This window comes from Oncorhynchus keta, chromosome 22 (assembly GCF_023373465.1).
Source record: "Oncorhynchus keta strain PuntledgeMale-10-30-2019 chromosome 22, Oket_V2, whole genome shotgun sequence".
Classification (NCBI taxonomy): Eukaryota; Metazoa; Chordata; class Actinopteri; order Salmoniformes; family Salmonidae; genus Oncorhynchus; species Oncorhynchus keta.
This window is the reverse complement of record NC_068442.1, coordinates 45,383,082-45,400,441: the sequence shown is the minus strand read 5'-3', so window position 1 is coordinate 45,400,441 and position 17,360 is coordinate 45,383,082. Positions and strand designations below refer to the sequence as shown.

At 43.3% G+C, this 17,360-nt stretch overlaps 1 protein-coding gene across 3 annotated transcripts in view; it reads right to left on the bottom strand.

Moving 5' to 3' along the window:
- LOC118372740 (lysine-specific demethylase 4B-like) overlaps positions 1 to 17,360 on the bottom strand; it is a 121,292-nt gene that overhangs the window by 103,077 nt on the left and 855 nt on the right. For 2 of the 3 annotated variants that reach the window (XM_052475330.1, XM_052475329.1), the window contains exons 2-5: positions 12,689 to 12,996; positions 12,321 to 12,496; positions 11,851 to 11,965; positions 8,894 to 9,087 (exon numbers count right to left, since the gene is read on the bottom strand). In XM_052475330.1, coding sequence (XP_052331290.1) covers positions 8,894 to 9,087; positions 11,851 to 11,965; positions 12,321 to 12,496; positions 12,689 to 12,982 — 779 coding nt within the window. In that variant the 5' untranslated portion in view covers positions 12,983 to 12,996. Of the gene's footprint in view, positions 1 to 8,893; positions 9,088 to 11,850; positions 11,966 to 12,320; positions 12,497 to 12,688; positions 12,997 to 15,064; positions 15,086 to 17,360 lie in introns of those variants that run through there. The other variant, XM_052475328.1, reaches the window with a different exon arrangement.

Genomic DNA, 17,360 nt, shown 5'->3' with positions numbered 1-17,360 from the left:
TGTTTGTTTATTCCATGTGTAACTCTGTTGTTGTTTGTGTTGAACTGCTTTGCTTTATTCTTGACCAGGTCGCAGTTGTAAATGAGAACTTGTTCTCAACTAGCCTACCTGGTTAAATAAAGATGAAATAAAAAAAATAGAAATATAATTTTTAAAAACTATAAATACAAAAGTATGTGGAGACCCCATTCAAATATACATGATCAAAAGTATGTCATTGGCATCATATGGATTTGGTCCTGCCTTTGCTGCTATAACAGGCTCCATTCTTCTGGGAAGGCTTTCCACTTGATGTTGGAGTATTTCTTTGGGCACTTGGATGGAATGGAAATTCAGCCACGAGCATTAGTGAGGTCTAGCACTGACGTTGGGCGAGTAGGCCTGGCTCGCAGTCTGCGTTCAAATTCATCCCAAATGTTCAGTGGGGTTGAGGTCAGGGCTCTGTGCAGGCCAGTCAAGTTCTACCACACTGATCTCGACAAACCATTTCTGTATGGACCTTGCTTTGTGCACGGAAGCATTGTCATGCTGAAACAGGAAAAGGCCTTCCCCAAACTGTTGCCACAAAGTTGCATAGAATCATCTAGAATGTCATTGTAGGCTGTAGCATTAAGATTTCCCTTCACTGGAACTAAGAGGCTTTGCCAAAATCATGAAAAAAAAGCCCCAGACCATTATTCCTCATCCACCAAACTTTACAGTTGGCACTATGCACTGGGGCAGGTCGCATTGTCCTGGCATCTGCCAAACCCAGATTCGTCAGTCAGACTGCCAGATGGTGAAGCGTGATTCATCACTCCAGAGAACGCGTTTCCACTGCTCCAGAGTCCAACGGCGGCCAGCTTTTACACCACATCCAGCCGACATGCATCCAGCATGGTGACCTTAGGCTTGTGTGCGGCTGCTCGTCCAAGAAAACCCATTCCATGAAGCTCCTGACAAACCGTTTGTGTGCTGATGTTGCTTTCAGAGGCAGTTTGGAACTCTGTAGTGAGTGTTGCATAACCGTAGGGACTGCAGGTTAGGAATCAACCCATGCAGCACTACTACATTGACACTCCAACACACATACATTGCCTTCAGAAAGTATTCATTCCTGAATTCAAAATGTATTCAAATTATTATTTAATCTACACACAATATACCATGATAATGACAAAATGAAAACAGTTTTTTTTTTAAATGCATTAATTATTAAATACAGAAATCTAATTTACATAATTATTCACACCCCTGAGTCAATACTTTGTAGAAGAACCTTTGGCAGCGATGACAGTGAGTCTTTCTGGGTCTAAGAGCTTTCCACATCTGGATGGTGCAACACTAACTCATTATTTTCAAAATTCTTCAAGCTCTGTCAAATTGGTTGCTGAGCATTGCTAGACAACCATTTTCATGTCTTGCCCTAGATTTTCCGGCAGATTTAAGTCAAAACTGTAAAACTATAAATGGGGCAGCAGGGTAGCCTAGTGGTTAGAGCGTTGTAACCGAAAGGTTGCAAGTTCAAATCCCCGAGCTGACAAAGGTACAAACAAATCTGTCGTTCTGCCCCTGAACAAGGCAGTTAACCCACTGTTCCTAGGCCGTCATTGAAAATAAGAATTTGTTCTTAACTGACTTGCCTAGTTAAATAAAAGGTAAAAAAAATATATATAGGAACATTCACCGTCTTCTTGGTAAGCAACTCCAGTGTAGATGTGGCCTTGAGTTTTAGGTTATTGTCCTGCTGAAAGGTGAATTCATCTCCCAGGATTTTGCCTGTGCTTGTCTATTCCGTTTCTATTTGTTCCTTTTTAATTCTCACTCCTCAGCGATTGCAAGCATCCCCATAACATGATGCAGCCACCACTATGCTTGAAAATACAGAGTGATACTCAGTGTTGTATACAGTTCTATTTGTCCCAAACATAATACTTTGTATTCAGGTCAAAAAGTGAATTGCTCTGACATATTTTTTTGCAGTATTACTTTGGTGTTTTGTTCCAAACAGGATGCATGTTTTGAAATGTGTATTCTGTAGAGACTTCCTTCTTTTCATGCTGTCATTTAAGGTTAGTATTGTGGAGGAACTACAATGTTGTTAATCCATCCTCAGTTCTCTCCTATCACAGCCATTAAACTCTGTAACTGGTTTAAAGTCACCATTGTCCTCATGGTGAAATCCCTGAGTGGTTTCCTTCCTTTCCGGCAACTGAGTTAGGAAGGACGCCTGTAGCTTTGTTGTGGCTGGGTATTGATAATTAATAACTTCACCATGCTCAAAGGGATATTCAATGTCTGTTTTTAATATTTTTACCCATCAACCAATAGGTGCCCTTCATTGCAAGGCAATGGAAAACCTCCCTGGTCTTTGTTGTTAAATCTGTGTTTGAAATTCACCGCTCGACTGAGGGACCTTACAGACAATTGTATGTTTTGGGTACAGGGATGATGTCGTCGTTAAACAAAATTGTGAGTTCATGCAACATATTAGGTGACCTGTTAATAAGCCCATGTTCACTCCTGAACTTATTTAGACTTGCCATAACAAAAGGGGTTGAATACTTGACTCAAAAGAAATTACAAAAATAACTCCTCTGACATTATGGGGTATTGTGTATAGGCCAGTGACAAAACATCTACATTTAATACATTTTAAAAACTTCAGGCTGTAACACAAAAAGTGGAAAAAGTCCAAGGGTTGTGAATACTTTCTGAAGACAACATATGTTCAGTTCTGTCACACGCTTATAGACGCTGCTGCTACTCTATTATTTATCCTGATTGCCTAGTCACTTTTACCCCCCTACATATTGCCTCAACTACCTCGTACCCCTGCACCGGTACTCCTTGTATATAGTCTCGTTGTTGTTGAATTGTGTTACAGTTTCCTTTTTTGATATTATTTTTCCTACTTTTTACCTCCGTCTTGTTGGGAAAGGGTTCGCAAGTAAAGCATTTTAAAGTCTACACCTGTTGTGTTCAATGGAAAATTACATTTCAACTACCAGCTCTATTGGCATAGCATCAAATGCGATTTTGTAATGCTAACCAGGGCCGTATGTATCCAACGTGTCAGAATGAGTGCTGACTGACAATCAGTTTCGCCTTTCAGATCAAAATTAATAAGATTGAATGGAAAGGGGTGGACCTGATCCTAGATCAGCCATCCTATTCTGAGTTGTTAGTTACATACTTAGACCACTGCGCCACTAAGGCACTGCATCTCAGTGCAAGAGGCGTCAATGCAGTCTCTGGTTCGAATCCAGGCTTCATCACGTCTGGCTGTGATTGGGAGTCCCATAGGGCGGCGCACAATTGGCCCAGTGTCGTCTGGGTTTGGCCGGTGTAGGCAGTCATTGTAAATAAGAAATGTTCTTCACTGACTTGCTTAGTTAAATACAATTTTAAAAAATTAAATTTTTTTAATTAAAATGTGCATATCTATGTCTCTGATATTAAAAATGGGGTGCTTGTGAATGAGTTACATGCTGACCAGACCGGACACGGCACGTGCGCGAGCGTCGCAAAATAAATGTAGAAATCCATGTTATTCAATTATTGCACCCACACTACTCACGCACGCCAACGAGCGTCTGCGATGCCAAGGGCTAAAATAGAACTCCTTTCTATTTCTGACGCAGATCGCGCTGAAAGTCCTGCCTCTCCCATCTCCTCATTGGTTTATAGAAGCAGGTACCCACGTGCCATCTCCTCATTGGTTATACCCACGTGGGTGAATGAAAGACAAACTGTTTTGCCGGTAGTTGTGGTAATACGATGCGATCACCATATAAATTAAACGATGAAAAGCCTGGAAGGAGGAGATGACTAGAAACGATTCGGTTGGTCGTTCAATGTTTATATCCCAGGACAAATTAGCTAGCAACAGCACATTAGCGAAATAGGACAAGTTAACGTTAGCTAGCAAGTGCAAGCATACATGTTTAATGCCTTTCGATCTGTCCCCAAATTAATGTAATTGGTTCAGAGTTTTTGATATTTTAACCTGCATGTCGTGATCGGGTTTGGTGTGTGTGGGGGGGCAAAATACATTTATGCACGATAGCGCACGCTCGCAGCCGGTTGGGGTTCCGTGTTAGACTGGGGAGGATATGGGAAAGAGCATATAGAAATGTGTACGCGACATTTGGAATTTGACCCTAAACTAACCTGCGACACAGCAGGGTTACCAAGGGAACCAAAGTCATGAAAACGGTTAATATCCCAAATCAATATCCTGTTGAATAAACTCCTAAATTAATCACAGTACATCAGTGTTTTAATATGGTTGTTCACAGCTGCTCAACTCATCTCGGTTTTGCTGATCTACACAGCAAAGACAGTTGATTTGCAACACATAGGCAGGCTTGTGGTGTTGCGTGTCAACGCAGTCTTCAAGATGTAGCTCAATAACACACACAGTAGTTTAACAGACAAGACTGGTCATATCATCTCTCCATTCTCTCCTGGTCTTGGTCGAGTTTTCCCCCAAAAAACAACCATTTTAACTTTAAGATAATCGTTCGTCAATGGCCTACCAAGATAAAGATCCTCTTTTAGCACGAAGGTTAAGTCGTCTTTGGGAAACGTACCTGTCAAGGCCTTCTAAAAAGGTTTCAGATTCACAATGCAAGCGGAACATCCAAGCGGAACATCCAAGCGGAACATCCATTGACATCAATATAATTGATTATGCAATTTTAACTATTGCCAGTTGTCTTCATTCATAAAACACTTCCAATGAAACAATACTGTGGCACTGACATCTCCATCCTTCCGGGAAGAGACACAAAAACAGCCAGCGTCATCTAATACCTGATAAATCTATAAAATTAAGTGAACAATGAACCCATAATGGACTCTCACTCTGTATAATAAATGGAATCTATGCAATTTTAAGATGTTCATTTTCAGCAGTTATTCTTACTCTCTGCAAACCACCGGGCAATGTTTACAGCATCTGACAACAGATAATTTTTTTTTTTTTTTTTGGGGGGGTAATGACAGACGGCAGCAGAGTAGGAGGAGAATGGAGTTAATTTCACAGTGGCTGCACGGGGGGGGACAGCTCCTTGCACACAGTTTAACATACTGTAATTACCCCCAAAGTGAAAATTATTCAATATCCCAAAAAAAGGAGGGGGAAGAAGTGTGTGTACAGTGTTTGAATGTTCTCCCCACTACACACACGTTCACGGTTAAACAGAGTTGTGGGGTGCATCCAAGTGAGTAAATGTACTTTTAACGAGTGACAAGGGAAGATTACTTTTCCTCACAGGGGCATATGTAAGAGGGAAAGCCACTCACACCTCACTCACCGCTCTCACACACACACACACACACACGCACTGCTCTCACACACACACCGCTCTCACACACACACGCACCGCTCTCTCTCACACACACACACACACACACACACGCACTGCTCTCACACACACTGCTCTCACGCGCACCGCTCTCTCTCTCACGCGCACCGCTCTCTCTCTCACGCGCACCGCTCTCTCTCTCACGCGCACCGCTCTCTCTCACGCGCACACACATGTATACACGCACCTCACACGCACCTCACACACAGCTCACACACAGCTCACACGCACGCACCGCTCACACACACGCACCGCTCACACACACCGCTCACACACACACCGCTCACACACACACACACCCGCTCTCTCTCACGCGCACCGCTCTCTCTCACACGCATGTATACGCTCACACACATGTATACACGCACCTCACACGCACAGCTCACACGCACGCACAGCTCTCACACGCACGCACAGCTCTCACACGCACGCACAGCTCACACAGCTCACACAGCTCACACGCAGCTCACACACAGCTCACGCACACACACAGCTCACGCACGCACACACTCTCAGCTCACGCACAGCTCACACACACACAGCTCACGCCCCGCTCACACACACACACCTCACGCCCCGCTCACGCACACCGCACGCGCACACCTCACACGCACACCGCACACGCACACCTCACACACGCACGCACACCTCGCACGCACACCTCGCACGCACACCTCGCACGCACACCTCGCACGCACACCTCGCACACCTCACACACACGCACAGAGACCGCACACAAACACGCTCACAAATACAACCCGCACACACTCACCAAAACACACACAAATCCAAAGAGACTGACAAATAGGAAAAGAGGAGAATGGTGGGAGAGTGGAAGTGAAGGCTCAGGTACACACCAACACTGATGCTGGTATTGATTGGTACACTCAGAGTCAGCGCAGGTACTACAGGACACCCACTGAGTGAGAGGTTTAAAAGCAACAGGAGGGGAGAGACTAAATGAGAGGAAGAAAAGAAAGAAAAATAGAACGGTTCCCTCTGAGCTGAACAGGTACAGGGGACCTCCAAGGGAGTGAGGAGGAAGGGACAGAGCAAATCAAAGAGAGAATCAAAAACAGAGAAAGCCAGAGGTCAAGAAAGGAGAGAGTGAGAGAGAGAAAAGGAAGGGAAGAAAGAGGTAGAGGTAGCCACCAGAGTGAGAGAAAGAGAAAAGCCTGCCTGTGTAGTAATGAGCACAGCAAGTGAGGCCTGGCTCAGTTCAGAGCCCCTTGTTCTCATTCCATCATCAAAACATCCCTCTACTTCCTACATTATAAATGGCCATTTCTACTTGTCAAATGACAGCACCAGCAATATAAGGATAGGATTTCTTCAAATGAAAACTCTTGCTTTAGTAGGCTACTGTATCATAAGACAAGTATTTTCAAAATCAAGCCTGTTCTGGCTGGAGTCTTTTCTAGTTCTAATGGAGGGGAGATACAAACTTGTTCCGGAGAAATGTGTTGTGTGTCTGACTAGTCATATCTGCAGACTTTTATCCTCCAATAAAACATATAGCTTAAAGCAAGGCTCTACAAACCTGTTCCTGGAGGGCTACCCTGCTGTAGGTTCTCACTCCTACCCTGTTCCTGAAGGGCTACCCTGCTGTAGGTTCTCACTCCTACCCTGTTGTAACGAACCTGGTTCAGCTCATCAACCAGCTAATTATTAGAATATGGTGTGCTCGATTAGGGATGGAGAGAAAACATACAGGAGGGTAGCTCTTCAGGAACAGGGTTGGAGTGAGAACCTACAGGAGGGTAGCTCTTCAGGAACAGGATTGGAGTGAGAACCTACAGGAGGGTAGCTCTTCAGGAACAGGGTTGGAGTGAGAACCTACAGGATGGTAGCTCTGCAGGAACAGGGTTGGAGTGAGAACCTACAGGAGGGTAGCTCTCCAGGAACAGGGTTGGAGTGAGAACCTACAGGAGGGTAGCTCTTCAGGAACAGGGTTGGAGTGAGAACCTACAGGAGGGTAGCTCTTCAGGAACAGGGTTGGAGTGAGAACCTACAGGATGGTAGCTCTTCAGGAACAAGTTGAGTGAAAACCTACAGGAGGGTAGCTCTTCAGGAACAAGTTGAGTGAAAACCTACAGGAGGGTAGCTCTTCAGGAACAAGTTTTGAGTGAAAACCTACAGGTTAAAATAACAAGAGAAGATCAATCCTTGACTGATGGCGGAGTGGGTAATCAGTCACCCAGCGAGACCATGGAGAGATTGAAGGAGAGAGAGCGTGAGAGAGAGACCAAGGTTGCCAGGTAAGATCACCACCGTTACTGATACTTTGACGAAGCGTCTCCCTCCATTAGCGTTCTGTCGATACCCTTATCTACCACCATTACCTTGCTGCCGTGCGACTCATTTAGCCAGGAGTGGCTGTTAGTTTAAGCCTACGTCCCAAATGGCACCCCGTTCTCTATATAGGGCCCAAAGGGCTCTGGTCTAAAGTAGTGCACTATATAGGGAATAGGGTGCCATAGGGCCTCTGGTCTAAAGTAGTGCACTATATAGGGAATAGGGTGCCATCTGGGATGAACCCCTTGAGTGTGAGATACCGCAGGGCCTATGCAGTAGTGCTGATTTTCCTATTCGCTTCCAAGTGAAATGGTTGAAGAAATTGATGGAGGTGTGTTGACAAATTGAGGCTCTTTATGTGATTCAGTGTTGAGAGAGCCATAAACGGTAAGAAATAGAATTGGATGCAGAGTGAAGACGGACAGACGGGGGGGGTTGTATTACAAGATTAATAAGAAAACGACGGGGGAGGGAGAGAGAGAGAGGTGTTTGAAGAGCACTACTGCTACCTAGCGACAAGTTATGGGATGGTTGGCCCTGGACAATTTAAGATTGCTTGTAGGACACACTCATATTGACAGAAAATACACATAGGGGCGGGGCTGCAAGAGGAGAGAGACGACAAGCAGCGAACACTAGAAAACTGGACTTTACTCACGGCCGAGTGGCGTTTCAAAACAGTGCACACAATATGGATCTCGAGATATGGATATTGCACAGATCTATATTGCCATTTGGATGTGAATTAGATTACAGTTACACACACACATATATAGACTTACATTTTTAAGTCATGTTTTTAAAATAAAATCGTAGTGGTAGATCTCAGTTTGCATTTCGACTCAAAAGCGACCTTGACTCAAAAAAGGTTGGTGACCATCACTAGAGGACTGTCTAGACGGACCACCTGTTTAAGTACAGAAGTACATGGACAGTCTCCTTAACTCACTTTCAGCTTTATACATGTAGATGATAGATGCTAGGAGAAGCAGCTGCCGAAAGCCTGTCCAGATCCTGAAATCAAGGAGTGATTTCGGCTTGCCATGTAGATGCAATTTTTTATGTAGATGCAATTGCAGCAAAAAGCTGTCGCATAAAATAGAGATAACCACGAGGAATGTGTTGAAATCCCCCAAAACAAGTGCTAAATGACCTACAGAAGTAATTTTATGTATATTTTGAAGTGAGCAGAGATAGTGAGACAGACAGAGATGCAAAGAACTAAAAAGACAAATCTAGCCACTGACCAGGACTTGGGCTCTCCAAAGTGGAGGTAGTTGATACTGTAGAGATCCATGTCCTCTGTGTGCCAGGCGAAGGTAGTCTTCCACATGCCAAAGTACAGGTAGGGAGTGTTCACCCCCTCGATCACGATGCCACACTCCTGCTCCACCATATCCAGCAGCGTGTTCAGGTGTCCGATGTTCCACTCACTGATCTCCTGGAAACACAGACAGAGGAGGAGGGGGGGGGTGAATACGATGACCTAATGAAAGCATATTGGCTACATTTACCAAATAAATTGAATGAAAAAAAGCCATGCCTATAGACATGGAGTTAAACTGTTTGTTTGTCACAATTGTACTTCAGCTAGTCTTATACCAGTGGATAACATAGCTATACTACTATGAGGACTAAGATTGCCATTGATGTTCAAGGCCATGTAGTAATACATGTTCACCACCAGATGGTATCAAGGCCACATCACAAGAAGACGTGATATTTCAGCTATTTTTAATTAAAACTTCTCAACAGGTGTTACTGTCAGGTACTTAGTACTAAGGAATTCCACACCATTTGTAACTACAGTGCATTCTTAAAGTATTCAGACCACTTCCCTTTTTCCACATTTGGTTAAGTTACAGCCTTATTCTAAAATGGATTAAATACAAAATGTCCTCCATCTACACACATTATGACAAAGCGATAACAGGTTATAATTCTTTGCTAATTTAGTAAAAAAATAAAAACGGAAATACCTTGCTTCTATACATACGTACTCAGACCATTTGCTAAGAGACTCGAAATTGAGCTCAGCATCCTGTTTCCATTGATCGTCCTTGAGATGTTTCTACAACTTCATTAGAGTCCTACTGTGGTAAATTAAATTGATTGGAAATTATTTGGAAAGGCACACAGCTGTCTATATAAGGTCCCACAGTTGACAGTGCATGTCAGAGCAAAAACCAAGCCATGAGGTCGAAGGAATTGTCCATAGAGCTCTGAGACAGGATTGTGTTGAGCCACAGATCTGGGGAAGGGTACGAAAACATTTCTGCAGCATTGAAGGTCCAAGAACAGTGGCCTCCATCATTCTTAAATGGAAGAAGTTTAAAACCAGCAAGACTCTTCCTAGAGCTGGGCGCCCGGCCAAACTGAGCAATCGGGGGAGATGGGCCTGGGTCAGGGAGGTGACCCAGAACCCGATGGTCACTCTGACAGAGCTCCTCTGTGGAGATCGGAGAACCTTCCAGAAAGACAACCATCTCTGCAACATTCCACCAAGCAAGACTTTATAGTAGAGTGGAAGACACTCCTCAGTAAAAAGCACATGACAGCTTGTTAGAGTTCGCAAAAGGCACCTAAAGGATTCTCAGACCATGAGAAACAAGATTCTTTGATCTGATGAAAGCAAGATTGAACTTTGTTGTGGGGATGTTTTACAGTGGCAGGGAAGGGGAGACTAGTCAGGATTGAGGGAAAGATGAATGGAGCAGAGTACTGAGAGATCCGGCAGGGTAGCCTAGTGGTTAGAGTGTTGGACTAGTAACTGAAAGGTTGCAAGATCGAATCCCCGAGCTGACAAGGTACAAATGTGTCGTTCTGCCCCTGAACAAGGCAGTTAACTCACTGTTCCTAGGCCGTCATTGAAAATAAGACCGATGGCCGAGTTAAATAAAAGGTTAAATAAAAAAGTGTTTAAAAAAAATCCTTGATGAAGACCTGCTCCAGAGCGCTCAGGACCTCAGACTGGGGCCAAGGTTCACCTTCCAACAGCACAATGACCCTAATCACACAGCCAAGACAACGCAGGAGTGGCTTTGGGACAAGTCTCTGAATGTCCATGAGTGGCCCAGCCAGAGCCCAGACTTGAACATCTCTGGAGAGACCTGAAAATAGCTGTGCAGCGACACTCCCCAGCCAACCAGACAGAGCTTCAGAGGATCTGCAGAGGAGTGAGTATGGGGAAAAACTCCCCAAATATAGGTGTGACAAGTTTGTAGCGTCATACCCAAGACCCGAGGCTGTAATCGCTGCCAAAAGGTGCTTCAACTAATTACTGAGTAAAAAGGGTCTGAATACTTGCAAACATTTCTAAAAAAAAACTGTTTTTGCTTTGTCATTATGGGGTTTGTTTGTAGATTGATGAGCGGCGGGGGAAAAAAACAACTATTTCATCCAATGCACTGAATGCACTGTATAGTGAAGCCAGGGTCGTGTTCAGATGGTGGGAAACAGAAGAAAACAGTAACAGGGAGTTAAGCACCATTTGAACTTGTCCCATAAGAAACACGTTACTAATGTTCACAATCCATGTGCAGCCCTGCCAACCCTGTCCAACTTTTTAAAGAGTACCAGACGCATGCAGGAACTCGATTGGGCCCCCCGCCGCCAAGACGTTCATATTTATTTTTGATTATACTTTTGTAATGCATTTTGTGACGTGGATAATAATTACAGTTACAGTCTATCAGGTTGCGTGATCCTCGTAATGTTAAGTGGAAAATCCAACTAATGGATGCCAAATTAAATGTATATCACACTCGCACAAAAACGACCAGTTATTTCTCATATTGGCATTCCATTTCTTTCACTAGCAAATGCGAGTGAACTGCTGCCATTTTAGAGCCCACTGAGCATTCATCTTATGTTCCCTAACATTAACTTGAAACAATTAGTGTTTACCTTTCCACAACACACATCGATTCGATGGGGTAGCTCGTCGAACAATTATATATTCATCTCCATGTCCGTTGATAAAAACTCTGTACATGTCTGTGTGTTGCAGCTCGAGAATCGGGATATTAGATTTACTCAGTGGATTTATTTTTTATAGAAAATATGTGTCAGCCCATTTTCATTTATGTGTACTTTTAACTCAGATCGTACATGGCCAGAGAATTGCGTATTTGGTACGCAAAATGCATGCATGTTCGCAGGTCTGCATGTCTAATAAGCAAGGCTTGTTCCTGGGCTGACTTACAGAGTCATAGATGGAGCCGCTGACGTCAGCCCCGTAGATTGGAGACACAAAGGTGAGGTTCTTCCAGTACTTCCTCTCCAGGTCATCAAAGTCCTTGTGTCGGGGAGTACAGTACCTGGGAGTGGAGGGGAGAGAGGTCTATAGTTCACCAGACAGATATTAAATGGGAAAGGCAGTGAAACAGGCGATGAAAAGTTCACAATCGTAGTGTGCCATTTGTAATGGTCTCAACTCTTCATAACTGTGGTAAACTAAATTGCTGTGATTGGGAAAGAAAACATTTTACATAAAACTTTTTTTTAAACTACAAAAAAACTACAAAATTAAACTGGGAGAATAAATTATTCTTTAGTTTTCACTGTGAAAAGAAAACTGTCTCTGATCATAACAGTAATGCATCTTCCTCATTATTCTGAATGGGTCTCGATGGGTGTAGAATGTCTGGGTAGCTGGGTGATGTGAGGTCCTACTTTCTGCTGTTGGCCAGTTGGCGGTACTCCCCCACAGTCATGGACTTCTTCTGGATGTTGTACTGGGTAAAGAGGCCTGACTGGCCCGTCACCACCTGCATGATGGGAGCAGGGATCGTCATCTCCTCAATGACGTCATATGACTTCCGTGGCTTCCAGCCCTTGGGGGGAATCACCTGCAAGAAGGGCAGAATGGAGGGAAGAAATGTGAAAGTAAGTGAGTGAGAGGATGCGAGGGGGCGAGAGTGAAAGAAAGGGAAAAGAGACAACCGTGACCAAGTGAGATGGAGAGGTAATAACAATACGAGGATGAATTATTAGTGTTTGGCAATTTAAACTAAACTGTCCTGATGTGTGTGTGTGTGTACCTTCGCCAGGCCTGCGCGGTGTGCTCCTTGAGTCTCCATGTAGGCAACGTATTTGGCAAAGTCCTTGAATTCCTCCATGGTGGGCCGGAATGTCATGATCTTACAACCTGGATTCATTACTGGGACCGGAGCTGAATCTGCAGCTAATTCTGGGGCTGTATCTGGTGTTAGCTCAGGGGCTAATTCTGGGGCTGGAGCGGAATCTGCAGCTAGTTCTGGGGACATGTCTGGTGCAGGATCTTGGCCCATGTCTGGTGCAGGATCTTGGCCCATGTCTGGTGCTTCCAGCGACATGGTGGCAGGTAGAACTGGAAATAGAAAGGAATGACAGCGAATAGAATAAAAAAAGCTATACATTTTTATTTATTTTTTACCTTTATTTAACTAGGCATGTCAGTTAAGAACACATTTTTATTTACAATGACGGCCTACCCCGACGAAACTGGGCCAATTGTGCGCCGCCCTATGAGACTCCCAATCACGGCCGGATGTGATACAGCCTGGATTCTAACCAGGGACTGTAGTGACGCCTCTAGCACTGCGATGCCGTGTCTAAGACTGCTGCGCCCCCCCGGGAGCCCAATAAGGCACCGACAGACCTGGGTTCATATGTATCTAGTCTCGAAAACCCCACCCTAGGTAACAGTGACTAGGGCACGGGTTGCCAAACAGCAAATGTTTCCGTTTATTACACATTATTACACACCTGACAGTACATTCAAAAGCATTTCAAACTGAGGAAGTATGGTTTATGAAATGCATCAGAAAAGGTATTGAGACGTTCAGGCAATAATTTTGTAGGATTTTCTAGGTGGGGAAATAACAATCAGTAGTTATGCGTCTTTGGCAAAAGATTTTAATGCGAATATTCTAAAAGCTGCAGAAATCTAATTTTAAAAAACATTTTTCAACCAGAGATGCGTTTCCATCAAATTGACTTGTTGCTGATAAAAGTTTGTGTGTGATGACGTGTGGAAAGAAGAAAAAAAAATAGGATTTCCATCGCATTTTCAACTCTACTATAGGTTGTCACTAAACATGTTGCATTATTAATGGAATGGCGGCTGTTTAACGGCCTCATGACTAGGGCTGTCCCAGACAACAACAAAAAATTATAGGTCGACCGAGAACAATCGAAAGAACAGGTCGACATTTTTAAACGTGTATTTGGCCATATATAGACAGACGCGATGTATTTAAATAAAATAAACTATACTGGGAAAATATATAAAACGCAACGTGTAAAGTGTTAGTCCCATGTTACATGAGCTGAAATAAAAAGATGGCAGAAATGTTCCATACAAACAAAAAGCGTATTTATTTCAAATTCTGTGCACAAATGTGTTCACATCGCTGTTAGTGAGTATTTGCCAACAACCTAACAGGTGTGGCATATCAAGATGCTGATTAAACAGCATGATCATTACACAGGTGTGACTTGTTCTGGGGACAATAAAAGGCCACTCTAATATGTGCAGTTTTGTTACACAACACAATGTCACAGATATCTCAAGTTAAGAGAGTTTACAATTGGCATGCTGACTGCATGCATATCCACCAGAGCTGCTGCCAGAGAATGAGAATTTAATGTGAATTTATTTACCATGTTTTAGTGAATTTGGCAGTACATCCAACCGGCCTCACAACCGCAGACCACGTGTATGGAGTCGAGTGGGCAAGCGGTTTGCGGATGTCAACGTTGTGAACAGAGTGCCCTATGTTGGCGGTGGTGTTATGGTATACGCAGGCATAAATTACGTGCAATGAACACAGTTGCATTTTATCTATGGCAATTTAAATGCACAGAGATACCGTGATGAGTTCCTGAGGCCTATTGTCGCGCCATTAATCCGCCCACATCACCTCATGTTTCAGCATGATAATGCACAGCCACATGTCGCAAGGATCTGTACACAATTCCTGGAAGACGAAAATGTACCAGTTCTTCAATGGCCCGCATACACACCAGACATGTCGCCCATTGAGCATGTTCGGGATCTTTTCTATCAACGTGTACGCCAGCATATTCCAGTTCCTGGCAATATCCAGCAACTTCACACAGCCATTGAAGGAGTGGGACAACATCCCACAATCAACTGACTGATCAACTCTATGCAAATGAGATGTGTACCGCTGCATGAGGCAAAAGCTGTCTGTGACAAGCAGGTGCATATCTGTATTCCCAGGCAAGTGAAATACATAGAATAGGGCCTAATGATTTTTGGGGGGAAATGACTGGATTTCCTTATGTACTAAGTCAGTCAAATCTTTGAAATTGTTGCGTTGATATTTTTGTTCAGTATGAATGCAGTAAACTTGTGCAGGACATTAAACGGATCGCGTTCTTCATTTCACTTGTCACATTATGAAGCTTACCGTAGTTCCCCAGAACGGTTGAGCCAGTCACGTGTTTGTTTGCAAACAGCACAAAGGGACACAGCGGGAGCAGAGTCCAGCTGTGTATTGACTTGGGTCGCGTTTTATATTGAAAGTCAACTGTTTTTTTGCTTCATTGTTTTTTTTCTACATTGTAGAAGACATCAAACTATGGAATCATGTAACCAAAAGTGTTAAATCAAAATATATTTTTGATTTTAGATTCTTCAAAGAAGCCACACTTTGCCTTGACGACAGCTTATCACACTCTTGGCATGCTCTCAACCAGCTTCACCTGGAAAGCTTTTCCAACTGTCTTGAAGGAGTTCCCACACATAATGAGCACTTGTTGGCTGCTTTTCCTTCACTCTGCATTCCAAACCATTTCAATTGGGTTGAGGTCAGGTGATTGTGGAGGCCAGGTCATCTGATGCAGCACTCCATCACTCTCCTTCTTGGTCAAATAGCCCTTACACAGCCTGGAGGTGTGTTGGGTTATTGTCCCGTTGAAAACAAATGGTCCCACTAAACGCAAACCATATGGGATGGCATATCGCTGCAGAATGCTGTGGTAGTCATGCTGGTTAACTGTGCTTTGAATTCTAAATAAGTGGGCAACAATGTCACCAGCAAAGCACTACCACATCACACCACCTCCTCCATGCTTCACGGTGGTGACTACATATGCAGTGATCATCCGTTCACCTACTCTGCGTCTCAAAGACATGGCGGTTGGAACCAAAAACCCCAGACCAAAATAAGATTTCCACGGGTCTAATGTCCATTGCTTGTGTTTCTTGGCCCAAGCAAGTCTCTCCTCCTTATTGGTGTCCTTTGGTAGTGGCTTCTATGCAGCAATTTGACCATGAAGGCCTGATTCACACAGTCTACTCTGAACAGTTGATGTTGAGATGTGTCTGTTACTTAAACTCTGAAGCATTTATTGGGACTGCAATTTAACTGCAATTTCTGAAGCTGGTAACTATAATGAACGTATCCTCTGCAGCAGAGGTAATCCTGGGACTTCCTTTCCTGTGGTGGTCCTCATAAGAGCCAGTTTCATCATAGTGCTTGATTGTTTTTGCGACTGCACTTAAAGCTCTTATAAACTTATAAAGCTCTTGACATTTTCCAGATTGACTGACCTTCATGTCTTAAAGTAATTATGGACTGTTGTTTCTCTTTGCTTATTTGAGCTGTTCTTGCCATAAAATGGACTTGGGTCTTTTACCAAATAGGGCTATCTACCCCCCTACCTTGTCACAACACAACTGATTGGCTCAAATGCATTAAGGAAAGAAATTCCACAAATGTAATTTTAACAAGGCACATCTGTTAATTGAAATGCATTCCAAGTGACGACCTCATGATCCGGTTGAGAGAATGCCAAACGTGTGCAAAGCTGGCAAAGGGTGGCTACTTTGAAGAATCTAAAATATATTTACATTTGATTCCATGTGTTATTTCATAGTTTTGACGTCTTCACTATTATTTTACAATGTAAAAAATAGTAAAAACCCTGGAATGAGTAAGTGTGTCCAAACTTTTGACTGGTACTAATATAATACCCAACGTTATTAGAAAAACATTTCAAATCCAATATCAAAAACACTGGTCTATCCTGTCAGTTCTTCACACACTGATTTTATTGCCTACATTTTAGCATTTAAATTCATAACTTATTTTACTTATTGTTTCACCTCTCCAAGTGTCTTTAAACTGAGTAATACATGTGTTCTTAAATTCACTCTTTTATACACTTTTCTGAGTGATACATAAAACTATGGCAGGACACACGTAGACAGTATACAGCTGGCTTTGTCAAAGACAGCCAATATCTGACTAGCTAGCCAACTAGCTACACAAACTGAAACTAGCAATTGTATTAGTACACTGGTAAAACTGGCACATTGATCCCACTAGCTATTCACCATGCATTTTACCGTGTGGCTCAGTTGGTAGAGCATGGCACCTGTAACGCCAGGGGTGTGGGTTCGATTCCCATTGGGGACCAGTATCAACAAATAGGAAAATGTATGCACTCACTACTGTAAATCACTCTGGATAAGAGTGTCTGCTAAATTACTCAACTGTAACCTCCATGGAATAACGCTCAAGGTATTTGTAGCATACGTTAGCTAGCAAGTATTTCAAGGTAATGTTGGTGGGTTCGATTCCCACTGGGACCAGTACCAACAAATAGGAAAATGTATGCACTCACTACTGTAAATCACTCTGGATAAGTGTTTGACAAATTACTCAACTGTAAACTCACAGGAATAACGCTCAAAGTATT